The 21,738-nt window shown below is 38.7% G+C and overlaps 3 protein-coding genes across 3 annotated transcripts in view; all 3 read right to left on the reverse strand.

Annotated features, from left to right (window-relative positions):
• Window positions 1-5,605, reverse strand: part of LOC140346734 (uncharacterized) — a 29,987-nt gene extending 24,382 nt beyond the window's left edge. Inside the window, exons 1-2 of the mRNA XM_072432918.1 lie at window positions 5,489-5,605; window positions 417-1,562 (exon numbers count right to left, since the gene is read on the reverse strand). Of these exons, the coding sequence (XP_072289019.1) occupies window positions 417-1,540 (1,124 nt within the window). The 5' untranslated portion in view covers window positions 1,541-1,562; window positions 5,489-5,605. The remainder of the gene's footprint in view (window positions 1-416; window positions 1,563-5,488) is intronic.
• Window positions 5,606-7,583: 1,978 nt separating this feature from the next.
• On the reverse strand, window positions 7,584-13,402 carry imp4 (IMP U3 small nucleolar ribonucleoprotein 4). The gene is made up of 9 exons (XM_072433010.1): window positions 13,350-13,402; window positions 12,138-12,246; window positions 11,970-12,053; window positions 11,195-11,304; window positions 10,041-10,173; window positions 9,185-9,339; window positions 8,090-8,184; window positions 7,792-7,865; window positions 7,584-7,714 (listed from the first exon to the last, which is right to left on the reverse strand). Exons 1-9 carry the CDS (start codon window positions 13,350-13,352, stop codon window positions 7,602-7,604), a joined length of 876 nt encoding a protein of 291 aa, XP_072289111.1. The 5' UTR covers window positions 13,353-13,402; the 3' UTR covers window positions 7,584-7,601.
• A 4,574-nt stretch (window positions 13,403-17,976) lies between these two features.
• rabl6b (RAB, member RAS oncogene family-like 6b) overlaps window positions 17,977-21,738 on the reverse strand; it is a 47,001-nt gene continuing 43,239 nt past the window's right edge. Inside the window, exons 17-18 of the mRNA XM_072433008.1 lie at window positions 18,511-18,552; window positions 17,977-18,191 (exon numbers count right to left, since the gene is read on the reverse strand). Coding sequence (XP_072289109.1) covers window positions 17,997-18,191; window positions 18,511-18,552 — 237 coding nt within the window. The 3' untranslated portion in view covers window positions 17,977-17,996. The remainder of the gene's footprint in view (window positions 18,192-18,510; window positions 18,553-21,738) is intronic.

The raw sequence follows: 21,738 nt of genomic DNA on the forward strand, positions 1-21,738 counted from the left end.
ATTCCAGATCCATCCAAAAGTACTGTCCTTCAAAAAGGTATTTTTGGGACATATGGGTCGCCTACACGATAAATAATTTTTTTAACCGACTAAAAAAATCTAAATATAGTAAAACGGACTATTGTATGTTCTGAATCTCCAATGGTCTTCACTTCTCAGTCTGGACTCTCTAAAGCCTGATCTCCAGCTTTCCGAGTCTGGCTTTGGGGTTCAAATGATCCAGCCTCAGCAACTCCTCCTTTAGTTTGTTCAAGACGATGGACCTTTAGATGAGCAGGTTTTCTGAAAGTTCTCTCACACTGGTCAGAACTGCAGCTTTGCTCTTTAGAGTGGCAGATTTTAATGTCTAATATTGTTCGACCCAAATCTAAAAGCTTTCTCAGTGTGGACTCTCTAAGTGGCTCGAGCATGAAAATGCCTTCTCACAAACATCATAGCTGTAAGGTTTCTCTCCAGTGTGGACTCTCGTGTGTTTTAATAAGCTGCTTGAGTATGAAAATTCCTTCTTACAAACATCACAGCTGTAAGTTTTCTCTCCAGTGTGGACTCTCATGTGTTTTAATAAGCTGCTCGAGTAAGAAAATGTCTTCTCACAAACATCACAGCTGTAAGGTTTCTCTCCAGTGTGGACTCTCATGTGTGATATTAAGCTGCTTGAGCATGAAAATGCCTTCTCACAAACATCACAGTTGTAAGGTTTCTCTCCAGTGTGGACTCTCATGTGTGATACTAAGTGGCTTAAGCATGAAAATGCCTTGTCACAAACATCACAGCTGTAAGGTTTCTCTCCAGTGTGGACTCTCATGTGTTTTACTAAGCTGCTTGAGTATGAAAATTCCTTCTTACAAACATCACAGCTGTAAGGTTTCTCCCCAGTGTGGACTTTCATGTGTGATACTAAGTCGCATAAGCGTGAAAATGTCTTATCACAAACATTACAGCTGTAAGGTTTCTCTCCAGTGTGGACTCTCATGTGTGATGTTAAACTGCTTGAGGATGAAAATGCCTTCTCACAAACATTACAGCTGTAAGGTTTCTCCCCAGTGTGGACTCGCATGTGTGATACTAAGCGGCTTGAGTGTGAAAATGCCTTCTCACAAACATCACAGCTGTAAGGTTTTTCTCCAGTGTGGACTCTCATGTGTGATGTTAGGGTGCTTGAGCATGAAAATGCCTTCTCACAAACATTACAACTGTAAGGTTTTTCTCCAGTGTGGACTCTCATGTGTGATACTAAGTGGCTTGAATGTGAAAATGCCTTCTCACAAACATCACAGCTGTAAGGTTTTTCTCCAGTGTGGATTCTCATGTGTGATACCAAGTTGCTTGAGAGTGAAAATGTCTTCTCACAAACATCACAACTAAATGGCCTTTCTCCAGAGTGGATTCTGGTGTGTTTTTTGAGAGTATTTGCAGTAGAAAAACTGCTTCCACACAGGTCACACTCATATGGTCTTTCTCCTGTGTGAGTTCTGTAGTGTTCTTTGAGTCCGGAAGGAAAGGGCCATGTCTTTCCACACTGGTCACAGGTGAACCCCATTCTCCTGAACAACGTTGAAGATCTGCCATGAACGCAGGAAAAGGAGATGTTAAGTTAAGTACAAGAGTTTGAAGTGGCACAGTATTGAGAGTGGAGTTGTTATGGAAATAATTAGTCATTTTTACAAGTTTCAGTAAGTTATGAAATGAAAAGGACTTTACTGTTTCTATAAGAATGTGGAGAGTGTTACAGACTGTCAGCTCTGGCTTTGGGTGAGGACTAGGGCTGGGTATCATGGCCAATTTCATTCAATTCGATTTCGATTCATAACGTCCTGAATCGATTAATCACGATTCGATCTGATACAATTCAATCTGCATTTAAATAATGAAAATGGCTCAACTGTGTTACAAAATACAAATGTACTTTATTTTTTCTTTTCACCATAAACTGGTTTTAAGTGCAAACTTGTAAATTGGACAGTTTAAACTTGAGCTGTAAACAAAGCTGTCTCAAGTTTGAAACATAAAGTAGTTTTTAGACCTGCTTAAGAGGCTCAGTTCAGTGTGTTTGACGTGCATCAGCTGCATTATCTCTACTGCACCAACCATTATTTGCAGCGTTGTCCGTCACGACTGCTGGGTCTTTGCTGGTCAGCCCGCACTCTTGTATGGCCCCCGTCAATATATTAGCTATGTTATTAGCGGTGTGGCTCGTCAGGTCACTGTCGGGTACGACTGCGTTGACCGTGGTGTCTAGGTGTCACAAGTTATGCAGACTCTCTCTGCAGACTGCATCTTCGTTAGGATGACGTCTTTCACACACGTGTACATCATGAGGAGAACTTTGTCAGATGTTTATGTTGCACCATAACGTAGTGTGGATCTAGCGCATGAACAAGCCGCTTGAAGCCTTCGTGTTCCACTACAGAGTACGGGCGTAAATCTTTGCAGGCAAAAGTTGCGATGGCCTCTGTTATCTTTATGACCCGCGGAGAATCGGCTGGTAATGTTAGTGATTCCCTCAGTTTCGTTAGTTTTGCCCCGGACGGCTTGTTGTCGGAAGCTAACGTTAGCGTAGTGTGATACCTGGTCAAGTGGTTTCTGGTGTTTGTAAGTATTTCTACAATAACTGACCTCCGCGTCGCAGATTTTGCAAACCACTTTGGTTTTATCCGGCTCTTAGTCCTTTGTTGTTTTAAATCCGAAATGGTTCCGGACGTCAGACTTGAGTTGGGGCGGCTCGCTGAGCCGAGTTTTACCTGCGTCTTGCACGCTTGACAAGCGGACGTAAACGCGTCACTGTTGCACCACGCACAAGACTACTGGGGTTAACTTCATGGGGGGAAATCAATCTCATGCCTTATGAATCGATATTGCAAAATTTTACTAAAACATATACACACTGCACTCATCCCATTATACATTGGTCAATAGTGCATTGATCCCTTATTGCACTATTTAGCAGAATTACATAGTATATAGTATATGTCAATAGGTCATGTGTTTTGAATAGGAGAGGTTTTTGTAACAAAGCCACACTTGTCATCTTCGGGACCCTCGATGGTCCCCATTTTGAAATGGCTATAAAATCCACATATATTAATATTCTTCCGCTTTTATAACGCATTATCTCATTATCTTCTTATTCTCTACACAGAACATATGCAAACTGTATTAATCTGATGGTTATTTCTAACAATATTAAAAGTATCCCGATTGAACAATAAAAAGTACACGGAAAAAACTTGAGCTAAATTTAATGGAGCCTAGTATATGACAATCACTCATAGTGAAAAAATATTTGGTTGACGGGAGAGGTTTATGTACAGAACACTGCAAATCTCAATTGACTACCATACAAACACAAGTTTTGATTAAACCAATATAATAAGATGGATTCCAAAGAAATAAGACCAAAAAATGTTTGATTGTGTTGGTCTGAAGGTAAAGATTCTCAGTGAGTCCAGCACAGACACTGTCCCCCTGTGACTGCCCCCCTGTGGCCCCTGTGTGAACACATAACTGCTCAGAGATGAGTGTCAAAACAAGTGAACCTCAAAGATCAACATTTATCTTCCTATTGGCCGTCACAAAAGTGGCTGATATTTTTAGATGTATCAAAGTGTAAATAAAGGCATAGAACTATTTTGGTCATTTTCAGAGCTGCCATTTGGGTTTGAGAAAATGAGAGGAGGCTCTTGAGGCTGTATTGCAGCTGATCGAAGAAGAGCATTTCAGCAGCCAAGATGAAGAGGAGTGTTATGACCCAAAATAAGGGAAACATATGTATAAAGGACACAGGAGACCAACTGTAAGAGTTCAAATATGTCATTCAACTTGTGGTTTCTTCTTTTATTGAATCAGGAGATAAAGAGGAAGAAGAAACCTGGCGTGCAGTGAAAGAGCGAGCACATTTAAAGGCTCCACGGCGCGGAAAACAAAGCTGGGAGCCAACCTTTGAAAAAACTGCATAAAAAGATAGAATAAACAATGGCTACCAAAAAACAGGAGTAAATAAAGAACTAATCTAAGAAACAGAACGGGAAAATTTGAATACAAAAATAAGGGAAAAGGTGCACAAACCTAACAAGGAGGATTAGAGCTCAAACATGCCCCGTCTATTCTAATCCAGGGCATAAGGTTTCAACCCGAGTTAGTTCACCTTGGCTGGTGTGGACGAGTTTGGATGGCATCTCTTGTTTGTACCACCTTTTTGTCCCCACAAAAGGTCAGCTTCTTTCTGAGGAGTTCCTCTGCCAGAAATGAGGAGGTAAAACACTGCCTTTGTAACTTTGCTGGCCCTCGGTCAACTCACGGGTCAAGTGCCCTGATTGACCTTTATCCCATGATCTGTCACGCACCTGTAGTTTTAATCATCCTCCTCTTCATCTTGGCTTCAGAGTTTATCGACTGCTTAACGACCTCAAGAACATCCTCTTTACTACAACCTCGACTTATTTTCTGACCCAAAATAGCTGCTGTGAATATGACCAGAGAAGCTCAACCTTAAAAGTATTTGTCTTTATTTAAACTTTGATACATCTAAAAACACTTTAAAAAAAAAGATAGTTTAGGGTGTACTTTTAAGGCTATATAGTAAATGGTGGTAAAATAGTCACACATCAAGGCAGTAAAAAACCTTTAACTCAAGGAACACATTAACACAGACACTGGGGGTAGTCGGGTTAAGTGTCTTACCCAAGGACACAACTGCAGTATTCCACCACCAACCAGTGGATCTGACCGCTCTACCTGTAGAGAGCAGGATTAAAACCACTATCCTCAGCCACTGAGCTTCTGCCGTATAATGCATAATTTAAAAAAAGTTTATACATGTTTGCGTAGAGCAGAAATAGACGAGTAAGCATTGACATCCCACTTGATTTCAGAACTATGAGACTCGGATACTTTAGAAGCATATTTTTTGGCGGCCATTACAAAAAATGTACAAACAATGCAAAACGGGCCAATTATTACTGAAAATTGAAAAACGGAAAAGATTACATGCAAACATTATGTAAAAATGTACTTATTTAATACTTTGGATCAAAAGTGACTCATACGCTGGACAATACGAGTCAATTTAGAGGAGATCTTATGTCACTTTTTGGGTCTCTGTCATACTCTATGTTGGTTTAAATTTAAGTAAAAATATAAAACTGCATTATATAATGGAGTATCTGTAATAATACAGTATATATATATATAATCTTTAAAGAGGATTGTATCCTCAAAGTGCAATGTGGAGAGCTACTGTTACTGCGTCTTCTATAGTTTGATTAGAATCACATTCTAATTGTTTCAACCTCCACAATGACAACTTTGAATCTGACAGCTAATGTCTTCAGCCTAATTTGAACTTATTTCTCATCAGAAATTGGGGCTGAACTGGCCTGTTGTTTTCCATAAATGCTCATATTTATTTTAGATGAAAAAAGTAGACCAAAAGACTAATAGATGGTTTAATTGTTTGGTTTGTTGTTGGATTTAAGTGTGTCATACTTACAGATACTGCAGAAGGAGCAGGTTAAATGCAGAAGTGACAGCAGAAAGTCTTTGAACAGCTTTGACCAAAGAACAGAGTCTGAAGGTTCACTCCCTCTAACGGTTTGGCTTGTTCCTGTCCCAAAAAAGGATAAAGGTTTAACACAATTAATTTTGTGATACAAATTCACTGACATCATGTATTATTTTCCAGATTATATGCAGGAATCATGCAACTACCATGATTTGCATTTATGTTAAAAGGCAGTTATGTGCATATGATCATAGACATTCATTATCTATGCGTTTCAGTCATGTGACTTATTTGTTGTCACATGTTGAAGACGTCACATGCTGTTGCCTCTCCGCTGTTAGATAGTCATGAAAAACGAAAAGGTTGATACCTAAAGACGACAGATGTTTTGGTAGCAGTTTGTGAATAAACTTTGAAAGATAAAAAGGAATTTTAAATTATAAGACGTAGTGCTGAGTTTTAAAATGGAATTACTGGGTTTCAGATGACATCACAACATTCTACCGGCCAATCATATTTAATACAGATGGGGGCAGCGAAAATTAATACTGTTAAAATGCAGATTTTTGTTGTATACAAGAAGTGAATGAGTCTAATCCCAAATAGAAATGGTCAGATTAAACATTTTTTAATTTACCTTTTAGATATTTCACAGTAAATACAATGTGATCATTGTAATGTGGTATTATTGCTTGTCAAATCAGAAATATTGTGTAATGTACATGTATTTTGGCTCTTGTTTTCAGTATGGTTGCTGGGTAACAGTTGTCTGCAACGTTTATTAGCATAGCCACATCGTAATATGTAAACTAGTATTAGCCAGCGGCTAACTACCTGAAACAAACAGCTCACCGCTCAGTCTGGAGTGATGTCTGTAAGTCCACTGGTCCCTCCTGACCACAGTGATCAATGTCTGGACAAACGGGGTCTTTGAGGATGTCACAGAAGAGGAATCATCCGTTTTGAGACTTTTTACTCGTGATGGCAGTATTGAAACGAGCGTGTTGGCGCAGTTTCGGAGTCCGGAAGCGGATGCAGATCGAAACACTTCTTCTTCTTCATGTACAGGCTAAGCACGGATATTTTAATAGATCCATGCGGTTAGTGCGTTGTTACCCGATAATATAATATATCCACGGTTGTTGCTTCCATGGCTGTTGCTTCTGACATCTATTTCTGATCTATTATAATAGGATCTTCTTCTGCTTCCACTGAGGTTTATGGCGGTAAAAACCGAATTACCGCCACCTGCTGTTGAGAATATGCTAGTTCTAAGTGCTCATACAGTGTGAAAAAGAAAAGCAAAACAAAACCATGTATGTAGTTCTTTACATTCTCTGATGAGTTCTGGTCGCAAAAGTTTAGATCTTTCCCAGTAATAAGATAAGATAAGATAATCCTTTATTGTCCCACATGGGGAAATTTCATTGGTGCATCCACCTTTAGGAATATTTTGGCAGCATTAAGGACCATGTCAACTCTGTCCTACTTCTATAGTAGACCAACTGAGCAATTAAGGATCATAGAAATAAATGCCAAGAGAAACTTTTTCTTCAGTTTGATGAAGTCCTCGTTTCTTCTTTCTCTCGTCACGCAACGTCTCGACCAGCTTCAGAATATGAGATTTTATTTTCTTTCCTCAGATTATCAAGCTGATCTTCCTGTTTCCTTCTTGGACAAACAGATGATCCGACTCTGTGATTCCCCTTGCAATGGCAGCATGTTGGCTCTACCTCACGGAGTATTCTACACTCTTCAAATTCACATTTCCCACAATTTAGATACTAATATTAGAATATTCAAATAATTTGATAATGTCAACATAATGCTTTTGTCACCTGTAGATTTACTCATAGTGGGAAGAGGAAGTTAGTGTGCCGCTACTTCATAAAAAAGGCTACTCAAATAGGAGCTAAAGTATAAAGTCCAAAAACATTTTTTTCAAAAAGTACTATTGCACTTTACAATCAATAGGAAACATTAAAAAGAGGTAAAAGGAGCGAAATTGAAACAGTTGAGCTGATGTTTTAATGACAAAATTAACCTAATATAAAATAAGTTGTAAAAAGACACACAAGTTACATCCAAAAATAAATCACATTTATTCCAGACTGAGAAACCTTTTCTTCTTTGATGTGTGTGTGTACGCATGATGTCGCCACTCCACGTCCGCCGTGCTCTCGTTCTCCAGGGTCCCCAGTTTGATCATGTACACTAAAGAACGAAGAAGAAGAAGGTTTAGTTATCGTAGAACAGAGCCTCGATTTTTCAGCAAATGGCTTCATACTTACACTTCATTTCAAACCTGGGCCCTACTTCTGTCAGCTCTACATTCTTGTGGTCAGTTTTCTTGTATGTGTGATGTCTGGAATACACATTTTTATTGATTTACAGTGGGAAACAAATGGCAGACGTGGGTACATTTATTTGTACGTTGCTCAAGGTTTGTTAATAGGCACAAAACCTAATATTTGATCGATATCGATTGACATTTTATTTCATTCAACGTTTTATTTACATATTTAACCTCTATAAACACGAATGTTGTCGCAGTTCAGATTTGTCCTCTAAAACGTGCAGATATCTGACCTGAAGGAGATGTAGTCCTCCTGATTTGCAAACGTGATGACGCGCCGGCTGTCCTCTTTGGGAACTGGAAACAGATACTTGAGGATATTCGAAACCTACGAGCAGAGTTAAGGATTAAATGACGGAAAAGAAGCAGTGGAATCATCGGGTTTCAGAATATTTGACAAAACGTACGAAGGCTAAAATGACTGCGTTAAGAAGAGGATTTTGTGGCGCTGTTGGGTATTCTTTGCAGTATTTTGCAATGAGAAAAAGGTGAAAATATTCAATAAAATTATATAATGTATCCTTTGTACAGTGTCATTGAGTGTGAAGAAAGACATTGATAATTAAATCTAAAGTCTTGCGTGTTCATAACGATGCAGTCGTTTTGGCCTCTGATGTTGGATTAACTCATTATAAGTGGAAACAAGATCTTTATTTCTTCTTTTTTTTTTTTTTTAAAGCTGAAGCTAAATTTGACTAAAAACTGAGATTTAGGGAGGAAAAAAATGTTTGTTTTTATCTAGCATTCATTTATTTATTATTTTTTGTGTGGTTTTGGAGAACAAATTGACCTCAATTCTTCCCAGAATGGTTGATCAGACTGAAAGTGTTCTAGCTTTTTTATATTTTACATTCACAGGAGTTTGATAGTTACTATCTTCATCAGCTGGACAAAAAATGGGGGGAAAAAAGGAACTTCATTAGTCAATATGTAAAAAATAAAGAATAGTAAAGATTAGGGCAAGGTGATATTGACAACAACAAAAAAACATCTTTATTTTTATATTTTTTTGAGTATCCTGAAAACAATATTCAATACAATATTATGTGTAGATAAATAGATAGTAAATGTGTTAAAACATGTCTTTAAACCTGTGACAAATGAAATATCACCTTAAACCCTTTTATGATATTTTATTTTCCTTTTTAATCGCCTTTTAGTAGCTTTCTTTAACTATATACTCGATACTCAAATTCTGCATATCTTCAAAAACATTAACATTATAATCTACATTTCGATGTAGTCAAGGACGATACAAACAGGTTAAAAGTGAGTGGATTGTGTAAAGATGAGTCCGTGTGAGAGAGGGGGACGTCAGCGGCACTCACCCGCTTCCCCAGGCGTGAGGTGAAGTTGTGGAAGACGAGGTGCGGACTGGCCTCGGACATGGTGCCTATGTCGGGAACATCGTGTCTCATCACCACGTTGTACAGCGTGAAATACGCCGTGGGGCCGAACGGCAAGTGGCACACCACCAGTCCATCTGCGAGGGGCCGGACAAAAGGGAGACGCTTCAGACGCACAAACAGACACCAAAACAAGTCGTGTCGCTCAGAGAGATGTTCATGTCTGTACGACAGGTTAAACCACACACTTTAACCCACAGTTAACACCCACCCATCGCTCACTTATTATCAAATATACCTTTAGGGTAGAATATGAAATGGGAAAAAAAATAATATGATCTCTAAGGACTTAATGCATAAAAGTGGATCCAAAGATAGATTTCCTTACAGTTATTGATGAACACAAACTGAAATGATTTTCACTTTCCAACAGATAAACACAACAATAGCACACAACGGTTGATTGATAATAGTGAATATTAAGGTCACAACAGAATCCTAAGACCTAAAAACTAATAATTGTGACCTCTTGAGAAACAAAAATAAGTAATTTAAATTTAAATTTTTACTCCAAAAACTAGGGCTTTTTATGTAGATGTTTATATCACAATTACTTCACTTTCGCATTCAGAAAGTTCACAAAAGCTGGTCACAGACTATTGGATACTGGATAATACATTACTGTGTATTAAAACCAAAAGGAAATTAAGTATTTCACTTTTGTTTTATGTATAAATAACAGTGAATTTTACTGTAAAACGGCAAAATCACAATAATTGCAACACTAAAATTCAAGATTAAAAGTATTTTTCTGGGTTTCTTAGAAGGCGCAGCTCACCCGGCTGCCCCCTCGTCTCGTGGATGATGGCCAGGTCCGTGACGTTGTTGGCTTTGCAGGCTCGGACCAAAGAGGCAATCTCGTGGTTCCCCCTGTTCATGCGCTGGGCCCCCGGGAACATCAGCTTCACCTCCTGCGACGCACCAAACGGTTTCAAATAGTAAACATATGGATTCTCTTTGACATTAACACCTGTGCGAAGTAAAACATTTTAAAGTCTATATGACGGGTTAAACTGAACATTTCACTAAAAACTTACACGATTGTAGTCTTTTACTTTTATTTTTCTAAATGTTTTGCCCATTTGTCCACAATTTGGCCCTTTATTGTGAAGTTTATAATTGTACTTCCTGGTTGGACATGAGCACAAAATGTGTGTGACCTGATGGTAAACAAGAGCCAAAATCCATATAAATTAAACAATAGTTATGATTTGACTAACAATAATACCATATCACATATCTTTGAATGAAGGTTTAAACTGTAAGAAAAGTGTGTCAGTTAAGTGTAAACTGTCTGTTTCCAACGGCACGTCTCATATTGATGACATCACAGAGGGATTCAGCTCTACTTCCTGTCATTCTTAACTTTTATTGTTCAAAATGTCTTTACAAACTTCAACTTTAACAGAAGGAAAACTATGATAAATATTTACTACAAGAGCTATCGAACCAAACTAAGTCATAACTAGAAAGACAGGAGAACTTCTCATGAATTTTAAAAATGGTAGTTTAACGTTTATTATCATTGGAATTGGGATCTATTGTGCTTTTGTCCACTTTCACCTTATGCCCACTTTGGCCTCGGCACTTCTGAGGGAAAAGTCTCACCGCTAAAACATGATATAAAGCAGATCGATGTGTAATGAATTAATCCAATTAGTGTTTAAATGAGAAGGGAGATTAACAATGGTTAAACACTCCTAAAAGTTTATTCTGCATAATGTGTCCTTTAAGTTAATATTGGGGACATAATTACCATCAATGTATTTGTTGTGCTATAGTTGTATGCGGTTTCAGCAGTAAAATCAGTTATCCAGTTGCCAAATCCCTGTGAACATTATTTCATCTGCTTCTCCATTTCACTGTTGCCCATAGAGACCACTCCTCCAGCAGTAAGGACAGAAAATCTCCAAAATCAAGCAGAAATCTGACCTTGGCGAACATTTTGAGCCTGGAGCTGGGGTCTCGGGACGTGGTGACCATGACCTTGGGGTCTTCCACTCCGGCCCATTTGTACTCGTCGTCCATGTGGGAGGGGACGCCTGCGCAAAGTTAGACAACTATTTAAAAAACACATAATTAATGCAAAACAAACAGTGCAAAAGGACATATACATGCACATGCTGTGAAGCAACAGTGAGAGGCGTTTACGATTGATATGTGGATCTTTAACAAACTTCAAGTATAAAGCTCTATTTGCACGGGATTAGTTTATCCTAGGAACGTCTGAAAAATATGACCGCAAGGACTGGACTAATATCATAACCAACATACGCACAATGGGGAAAAAACCTCAGCTTGACTCAACCTAAAAATTGACAAAATTGATTGATGCACTACCTTATTTATTTTTATTCATTTACTTACCTCATGTTAAACCTTTAATTAACCGTAGAGACATTTTAAAATCAATATTAGCATCAGAATCACAGACGTTCGCACAGGATGAGATTTGAGGACTTTGCTGAATCACAGTAAATATAAGTCAGGGGAATTGTAACATTTTCAAAAGACCTGGACAATTCTCATGGCACTAGAAACAAAGGCTTTGTTCGCGATTATTACAATTTACAGAATGTAGTCAAATCCATAGAGCTCCAATAGACATTTATACCTTCTCCAGTGGCTCTATAAACCTGTGATCGTATAATTTCCTCCATGACTTGCTCGACTATAAAAGACAGATTTAACAAAGCGTCAGACTCGCCTTCTGCTCCTTCGTCATCGTACTCCAGGAGTTGCTGTAGCTGCAGAGCATCCTTGCGCACCTCAGTGGGAAGAAGACGATTTTCTGCAATGAGATATTTTAACAATGACATTTGAGTGCGTGAGCCGTGAGTAACAGTCAGTCTTAAATGCTTTGGTTAAAAACTACCGTCGAGGGCTCCTTTCAGCTTCTGCTTCTTCTCTTCTATAGTCCGGAGGCGGTCTTCCTGGGCTTTCCTGTACAAATACTCTTTCCTCAGTCGGGCCTCTCGACGAAGCTATAAAAGTAAGTATAAAAGTATACATGAAAAATACTATTCAGAAAAGCAGTTTTAGAAGCGTTTTAGAATTATAAATTTAAAAAAAATATATTAAAAAGGAAATAGTTTAAACTGAATAGAGTTGATTTAAAAAGTAATCAAAATTCTCTGAGCTCTGGCCAATCAGAGTGGGCGATGTAGTGGTGTGTGTGTGTGTTTGTGAGTGTAAAAAAGAGCAGAGACAGCAGTGAGACAAGTGTGACTTTTACACGACTAGAATGATATGCACTTGCACAACTTAGTACAGTAGTAAAAATCTACTCAAAAAAGTATAATACTAAAATCTTTGGATAAGGAGTATTCCACCTCTCCTTAAAAGTGAGAAAGGATGTAAAGATGTTAATATGGAAGACAAGCATCAACTCGTCAACTATTAATGTTGAAAAGGTACAAAATCTTTACACATTATATCCGGCAACATGTCCTCTGGTTGGCTCTTGAAAACTGGCTGTCAAACATGTGTCTCGACCACTGGGCGATATTTTCTATAGATGTTTATGGAGTGGAGTCTTTCCTTCTACACGGTAAATGGAAAAAGTCCAAAATAAAGGGCAGCTGTCTCGACCTGCTTCTTCATTTCCTTTGTACCATTTATTGATATTCAAAATGGTTGTTCGGTTATTTATTTTCTATGTTTTATGACAATGTACAAGTGTGTCTTCATCATTAGTTTACTTCAAGTTGTATTTTGATTGATTCTTGCATGTTTGAGCTAATCCTGTTCTGTCCTGCATCTGAGCCTCGAGTGTTCAGAAAATCCCTTAATTTAATGACTGAACATTTTCTTGGCTTTTGTTGAATTCATCCCACTAAAACCATGAAATTCCTGATGCGAATACATAAATCGTAAAAACATCTAACCAGTAGCAACACGAGTCTCACGTTTTAAATAATCAAGCGTGTTTACTTTGACTCCCACGATTCAGTAATAAAACCTCACTGACAACATTCAAATACAATCAAACTTTTGACTTATTTTAAGAACAACATCAAAGTTAAAGCCCGCAGTTTGAAAAGTCAAACTAACTAAAAAAAACGACCTAAACGTAGCTTTTACTTACCATGATTTTTCTATAGCAAATCTCACATGGACACCGGAAGTGAAGTGAACCACGGCTTCTCTGATTGGCTGCGGCGGAACCAATGACCGTGCGTTTTACAGAAGATTGGACTCGCGCTTCAATAACACAAAAACAAGCATTCATAATAAGGCCGTAATGGATACGAGTTATAAACTGACCTTTGCAGTTGGTGGCACAAAAGTTAAAATGTAATAGACTTGTTAAAACTGAATAAACGTTTGCGGTAATAGCAGATACTTGACCTAACGTTATTTTTTAAAACTGCATAAAGCAACATTTTAATTGTCGACTAGTCAGCGATTTTTTCCTTTCAATTTGTCAACTAGTTAAAACAATTATTTGGAATTGAACGTTGAGGTTTTTAAAATGCAATATCAACCAAATAAATGGAGAATATTTATGAAGACCGTCCAGTATTGGGCAGTTTATTATCGTTTTTGAACAATGCCATGTCTTTTTTATAAAATAGTATGTTGTATGTGTTTTAGAGTTTGTGTAGTCAAGATAACAATTATGATCAAAATTAGTCACTTTTTATAGAAGACTTGTATGATGATTATATTGACTTATTTGTTTGTGTGATTTAAATGAGCCTTTCTTGTTCTGTAACGCTCTTAGAATATCTTTGTGCATTGAGGACACGTCTTTGGACAGAACAGCCACAGTAACTTTAAAAAAAAAAGACTTCAAGTCAAAGAGGACCAGACATACACGAGTACGGAGAGACTGAACTCTGAATATGAAGAAATAAGTTTGTATTTATTGGTCAAAACAAACAGAGGCAAACTCACACATAGTGTAAAGATGAAACATGTCATGGGGTGAAAAATATATAACGAGTTTTAGTCCAAAATGTCCAGCTATACTCCAAAATTATTTAATCTAAGCATTTAACCATCACAGAAACCATTTCAATAATTTAACTTACATTTTGGACCAAAATATCTTCAATTATATTATTTATTCGTTACTTCTATACATTCTTTTCTTACTTTACATTTGAGTCTCATGCGTCAGTTGAAACCTTCAGCATCTATCCTCGATCACGGACAAAGACACAAAAATACGGGACCAATGCTGCATAGTTTCACACACACAATTTGTAAACTGTTAAAAAGAGTGTTTCGGCTTTATTTAAAGGAATTAAAATGATAAGCAGTGTCCTTTTAGTTAAAACATGTCTAAAAACACATTACATTTTATCGTCATGTGAAGGAACGTTTCACAGCTGGCAATTGTTTGGGTAATTTAACCAATATCATATCGTACAACGGACAAATATATTGGTGATAGACATCGAAACAGCGCACCAGTTGTCAGTGAATAAAAGATAAAAACAAGACTTGAACCCGAAAAATAAACAAACAAACAAACATGTATTGGATGAGCCCACACGGGATAAGTTTACAATTTTATGATATATACAGTATTTGTGTGTCACTCATCAGTTTTTTGTTGCAGTACCACAAATTGCCACTAGCTGACTTCATCATAGTGATGGGGGAAACAGTGATTTTTGTTTTGATACAATAATAATGTAATACCATGGCAAAGATCGCAATTAGATATTGACAAACAGTTTGTTTTAAAATGCATTGAAACTTCTCTATGATAAACAATTTGAGCTGAAGGGAAACACAATAATTGTTAATAATCTGCTCCATCACAGCTTGAATTGAACTAAACATTTAATATATGTGAAGTATTAAAAAAAATAAGTATTTAAAAAAAACTTCACAGCAAGTTTTAAAGTAAATCCTAGTCAGTATCGTTCTGTATTTGGTATTTTTGATTTTCTCATTACCATGTCATGATCGAGTGGAACCTTGTAACCAGCCCAACTCGCCGGTGGTGCAGTAGTTTTGGTCATTGCACTTATGCGTTTGTCACCACCTCGGCGTTGCAGGTTTGCTTCTCAGCTTCTTTGACCAAATGTCTCCCTTTTTTACGAAACAGAGCAGCTACTTCCTGTTGCCTTAAAACTGCGGAGTTCCACTTCCTGCTCCATTCATTCCTTATGGAGAATTTACAGTTTTGCTAAAATAAATCAATAAATAATGACGACAAAGCGGAGAGCCAGGTCCAGATGGATAATCACAGGCAGCGTGTTAAGACCTTTACGTACCATGTAAATACTTCACCTGGAGACGTATACTATGTGTTTATAAGTGTTTTTGTCGCTAAGCTAATGCTAACACACAACAAATGTAATCACTAATGTTCAAATAACAGGAAAAACTGAACTAACTTGTTGATAAAAGCACATAGAATGCTAAATAAAGTGTTTTTGACAAGTTAGTCAGTTAATGCATGTCTGTGTTTAGCTTTGAGATAAAAACACCCACAGAAAACGAACGGAACAAGAAGTAAATCGTGAAAAGAGCCTATTCTCACATAATGTCTTGCTTTAGAAGTTCTTTCAAATAAAGCCTTTGGGCCAGAAGACCTTATGTTGTGAATCCAAACACACTGCATTTAATACGAGTTCCGCTGTCTATCAAAAATATACAGTCAAGGGAGGTAAAATCCAATAAACATTTTTAAAGACATTTTAAAACAAACCCAAATAAAAATGACAAAATCAAATTGACGGCGAGGGTAAACCGTAACTCACACTGGTTTATGGAGCGTCACAGTTAAAAACAGTTTACATTAAGAACACTTTTAATGCTTCAACACGAGACGCGCCGTTTGAACCTCCTTTAAGGCATTTGCAGAGAACAGGAAGATACTGGGTTCAAAATGTGGACAAAAAAAGCACATCCAAACTAAACGGGCAACACTTCAGCGCGCAGCAATAATACGTCTCCATCCTTTCAACATTTTGAGTTTATTTATTCGAGTGGTGACGAGCCATTTTGACCATGTCTGACTTTACTCTGAAATACAGGGCAATTTGAAATCACAACAGGGCCTATTATGGTAAATTTATTTATTTACTGATTAAATAAGTAATTCAGGGTGGAAAATATTGCTTTAGAACGATATATTTAACGGAGGAGTGCTTGAATTTAGGGTTGAAAATCAGCATTAGAAGGGAATAAGAGTTGAAGTATCTCATATATAGACACTTTTGTAACAAACATTTTTATTCTTTCCACCAAAATGGAGTGCTCTGCTTCAAAACAAACACGCACATGAATTAATCCCCAAAAGTTAATTAAAAGTCTCTATTGGGCTCGTTTAGTTTGGATTTACTTTCTTTAAAAGGATGTCATTTTATACATAAGTTACAAAATGGAAATAATTCTGTCTTTTTCGGACACGGGACACTAAAACTGGACAAACATCAGCCATCAACCATTTAAATAAAGGAAAGTATAACAACACGTAGGATTCAGTCCTTGCTTAGTGCATGCTCCCACCACACAACATTCAGACTAAATGTAACCGTATATTTACAGCGGCTCACAGGAGTAAAACGGCAGCTGAACCGGAGCCCCTTTTAAAACGTTTTTAGCGTGAATTTGTAAACCTAAAATGTACCGCAACATAAAAGTCAAGTTGACGAATGGAGTGTCTTATTTATAGAGACAAATTTGTGCTGTGAAGTATGAAAACAGTGCTCGATATGTGCCACGGCGATGCAAAAGGTAGTTGTAGTGATTTCTCAGTAGCACAAGGGGACGTACTGTCAATGGCGTGTATTTCAAACTCAAAAACGTGAATAAAATGCCTTAAAATGTCTCCAAATATACAAACAATACGCTTTTAGGTGCCTGTTGATCATCTGATGTATATTTACAATAGTTTTTTACATGAGAAAAATGATAGTTTGAGTGAATAGAGAGAAGAACAGATGAAATTAAAGTGTGACATACTTAAAGAAATAAACGGTTGTAGGTCTTTAACATCCTTAGTTTAGTCAATTATTCTGTTTTATCATCATTGTGTCTTAGTCGGCTGATTATTTTATTAGGATTTATTAGGAACAGCAGTGAAAATGAGAAGTTATGGAGCGAGTCAGCTTAAGATTTGGGAGTGAATGACGACTTTAATCTCGACTTCTCTTTTAATAGTTATTTTTGCATAAACTCTGGCGCATTTGCCGTATTTTCATCAGTTTGGTCTAATAACTCTACAAGTAGAAAAGGAAACGCGTGAACACATTGAACGCACTGAAAAGATCACGTTAATCCTTTTTGTCATCGATTAGAGCAATAATCATATTCATAGTAATGACAGCAACACCTGAAAGTCAATTAATTGCACAAACCCAGGATGATGAATAAATGCAGATTTTGTCTCGATAAATGATAGATTTTCTCTTCTTAAAAGTGTATAATGATATGAATACAGACCAGACGGTTGTAATAAGCAGTTTAAAAGGGGCTTGCGGCTGCTCAAATTTTAAATTCCAGTCTCTACAGTACGTCCGGGCCTCCTCTTCGCCTCTTATTGGTCGCGATGGAAGTGACGGCTGTAGTGCATGATGGGAAATGTAGTCAAAAAAAAGCACAGACCCAATCCCGGTCGCAGTCTGTTACCTGGATGAAGAGTTGGCGGCCGTTGCGTATTGCGTATGGCTTGGAGATGCGTTTTATTCTTTTTCTTTTTTAAATGCACGTACCAGCCATAAGTGGATCTAAGAGGCGTCCCGCGATCATTTCCAGACTGGAGCCGATTCTAAAGCTCCTCGTAGTCTCCGTCGTCGTGTTTGGCGGCCGCCGTCCCGCCGCCGCCCAGAAAGTCCTCCAGCTCGTCCACCTCGGATTTCTTACTCCGGGATTTCTTCTTCTTTTTTTCCTTATCGTCGCCGGCTCCAGACTCCTCCTTCTCCTTTTTCTTGTGTTTGTGTTTCTTCTTGCTTTTCTCATCCTCCTGAAAAAGAACGATTTAAGAGATGAAGAGCTAATCTTTTGAAGTTTCACAAACAAGGCTGCTGTGGAGACCAGTCGGGAGCAGCTCTTGGTCAGGACTTTCACAGGGTTGCCAGGTTTCCAAGGAGCAAAAAGCCCAAAAGAGTGAACAGAGATCTGCATATCTTTATCATTTATTTATGCATTTATTTTATTGTGTTCAATTTCCATGCCTATGGAAAAGCACACGGAACCTTCTTGTTAGGAGGCACTGTAAAATGTACTCTACCAAGACGATTCATAGAGGTTTAGTTTGCTCCTGCTTCTTCTTTTTCACTCACCTCTTTGCTTTTCTTCTTCTTTTTCTTCTTGTCTTTGGAGGAGTGTTTGGTCTCTTTTTCTAAAACACAAAACAAATATTTTTAGGCCAACAGAACAGTACAAAATTATGAAACTCATAATTTCCTTAACTTATTAAGGAAATATGTCGGTGTAATCCCTCATTCGTCCAGGCGTGTTCCATAGTAGAAAAAGCTTCAGTTGTAGTCATCTGGACTCAGTTTGAAAAAATAGACGTTTCGACTCTCATCCAAGAGTCATTGTCAATAACAGAATTTAGGTCGAGAACTCCGATATTAATACTGTTCTGTGGTAAGACCCGCCCATTGGGAGGAGCCTTCCTGAAGTAGAAAGAGTTGTTTGTTTCAACAGAAACTCCCCCCTTGTATCTAACGAGCTAGCCTATTCAGAATCTTAATGGGCTATTAGAAACCTCTTTGTCTTTGTGAGACCCTGGCTCAACCACCCTGAGTACCTGATTAGCATCTGAATGTCCTTTACCTTTCCAGGGGTTCAGAATCCCATTATAAATAACAGGAAGATGAAACCTAAGCCCTCCATTTCTGTTTAAAGAAGGTCTTTCTTTTTTAACAAAAATAGCTTCCTTGACTCCTCTTTCAAACCATCTTTTCTCCCTGCTTAAAACCTTCACCTCACCGTCTTCAAACGAGTGATTAGAGGCTTCAAGATGGAGATGCACGGCGCTCTGAGGTCCTGAACTAGTATTTCTTCTGTGCTGATAAAGCCTCTTGTGTAGAGGCTGTTTCGTCTCACCTATGTAACGTTCTTTACAACTTTCTTCACTGCATTGGATCGAATAAACTACATTGCTCTGTTTTTGAGTCGGCAACTTGTCCTTTGGGTGAACCAGTTTTTGTCTTAAAGTGTTGCCTGGTTTAAAATAAACAGGGACGTCGTGTTGTCTAAAAATTCTCTGCAGTTTTTCCGACAGGCCAGACACATAAGGGATAGAAACACCCTTCCTTCTCTGTTCAGTTTCCCTTTTGTCCTGCTTCTTGGTTCTCTTCACTCTGTTGAGAGCCCAAGCGGGGTAACCACAGGCTGAGAGGGCATTTCGGACATGTTTTTCCTCTTTCTTCTTGCCCTCTGAGCTGGTGGGCACACCTTGAGCTCTGTGTTGTAAGGTTCTGATCACCCCCAGCTTGTGCTGTAGTGGGTGGTTGGAACCAAAGAGCAGATACTGGTCCGTGTGTGTAGGTTTCCTATATACTTCTATTTGGAGTTTCCCGTCCTCTCCTCTGATCGTGGAACAATCAAGAAAGGCCAAGCGATTCTCCTTAGCGTCTTCTCTTGTAAACCTAATATGTGGGTCCACCGCATTGATGTGATCAGAGAAGGTTTCCACCTCTTGTTTCTTGATTGTTACAAAAGTATCATCGACATAGCGGAGCCACAGTTTTGGAGCTATGCCTGAGAATGAGGACAGTGCCTTCTTCTCAAAGTGCTCCATGTACAGGTTGGCCACTATGGGAGAGACGGGCGAGCCCATGGCACAGCCATGAATCTGTCTGTAAAATTGTCCCCGGAATTGAAAGTAAGTGGTGTTCAGACAGATGTCCAACAGTTTACATATGTGTTCAGGTGTCAGTTTGGTCCTTTCCTGTAGGGTGGTGTCTTCCTGCAGTCTGGTCCTCACTGCTGCTACTGCATCAGTGGTCGGGATGCAGGTGAACAGGGACACCACATCATATGAAACCATGAGGTCATCTGGGTCCAGTTGGAGATGTTTCACTTTATCCACAAAGTTGTGCGTGTTTTCCACATGATGTTCCGAATTCCCCACAAGCGGAGCCAATATAGTTGTTAAATGCTTGGCCACATTGTAGGTGATGGAATCTGTGCTGCACACTATGGGTCTGAGTGGAACCTCCTTTTTGTGTATTTTTGGAAGGCCATAAATGCAAGGCATGGCTTCACCAGGATACAGTCTGTAATACAGAGGCCGGTCTATCGCTTCCTCTTTTTCCAGCCTTTGTAAACAGTCTATCACTTTCTTCTTGTATCCACTGGTCGGATCTCTTTTCAAGCGCTCGTATGTGGTCGTGTCCTCGAGGAGGGTGTGGACTTTGGCTTCGTAATCAGCTGCGTTGAGAATCACAGTGCAACGTCCCTTGTCTGCTGGGAGGATGTTGATGCTATGATCTTTTTCCAGTGCTGAAAGTGCTTTCCTCTCTTCAGCTATGATATTTGAAGGCGGTGGTTTGGCACTCTTCAGGGTCGCTGTGACACGTAACCTCAGGTCTGTAGCCTCCGATTCAGTCATTTTGTTGTTCCTAATTGCCGTTTCAGTGGCTGTGATGTAGTCCTCTGTAGGGATGTGTTTAGAGGTGACAGAAAAGTTGAGCCCTTTAGAGAGCACCTCCTTTTCTGCCTGTGTCAGAACACGATCTGATAGGTTCTTAATCCAATTGTTTTTGCTGGTCGCTAATTTGTCTGTCTCAGTCCTAATGTCTAGCTCGACCTCACCTGCATTCTTTTTGTTCAAAAGAATGTTGAACTTCTTGATTTGGCGTTCTTTGCTCTTCCTGTGCTGTGCTTCTTGTGCTGTCTGTGTAAAATCCAGCACTCTTTTGAAAGCTTCTTCAGGGAGTATGCTGGTTAATTTCTCCTGTAAAGTTCCTGTTCTGCCTTTCAATTTATCAATTCTGACGTTGTTTTCCTGGATCCTTTCACTTAGCATCTGCATAAGGCTCCTTCTCCAAATCTTCTCTGCTCTGTGTCCTCTGACCGGTGATTTGATCTGCAGGCTCTTCGGGATCATGTTGTTCTGTCTGCATCTAAGATTGAACCTCAAGTGATTCCTGTTGTCTGCTAGTTTCCTGGCTACAGATTAGAGTTCCCGAACTAAATCCAAGGTTTTTGGCCCAAAATTCTTGGAAATATGCCGGTGTAATCCCTCATTCGTCCAGGCGTGTTCCATAGTAGAAAAAGCTACTATGGAACACGCCTGGACGAAATTGAAAGGCAGAACAGGAACTTTACAGGAGAAATTAACCAGCATACTCCCTGAAGAAGCTTTCAAAAGAGTGCTGGATTTTACACAGACAGCACAAGAAGCACAGCACAGGAAGAGCAAAGAACGCCAAATCAAGAAGTTCAACATTCTTTTGAACAAAAAGAATGCAGGTGAGGTCGAGCTAGACATTAGGACTGAGACAGACAAATTAGCGACCAGCAAAAACAATTGGATTAAGAACCTATCAGATCGT

Source organism: Eucyclogobius newberryi, unplaced genomic scaffold, assembly GCF_026437365.1.
Source record: "Eucyclogobius newberryi isolate DKJ021-1_F unplaced genomic scaffold, fEucNew1.0.hap1 SCAF_6, whole genome shotgun sequence".
In the NCBI taxonomy this organism is placed as follows: Eukaryota; Metazoa; Chordata; class Actinopteri; order Gobiiformes; family Gobiidae; genus Eucyclogobius; species Eucyclogobius newberryi.

What these genes read in the sequence shown, in the direction of transcription:
- imp4 (XM_072433010.1), bottom strand. An exon ending in GGCTCAAAATGTTCGCCAAG is followed by an intron (nt 10,174 to 11,194) that starts GTCAGATTTCTG and finishes GGTGCGTCGCAG; the next exon opens with GAGGTGAAGCTGATGTTCCC. An exon ending in GAGGACTACATCTCCTTCAG is followed by an intron (nt 7,866 to 8,089) that starts GTCAGATATCTG and finishes TGTGTATTCCAG; the next exon opens with ACATCACACATACAAGAAAA.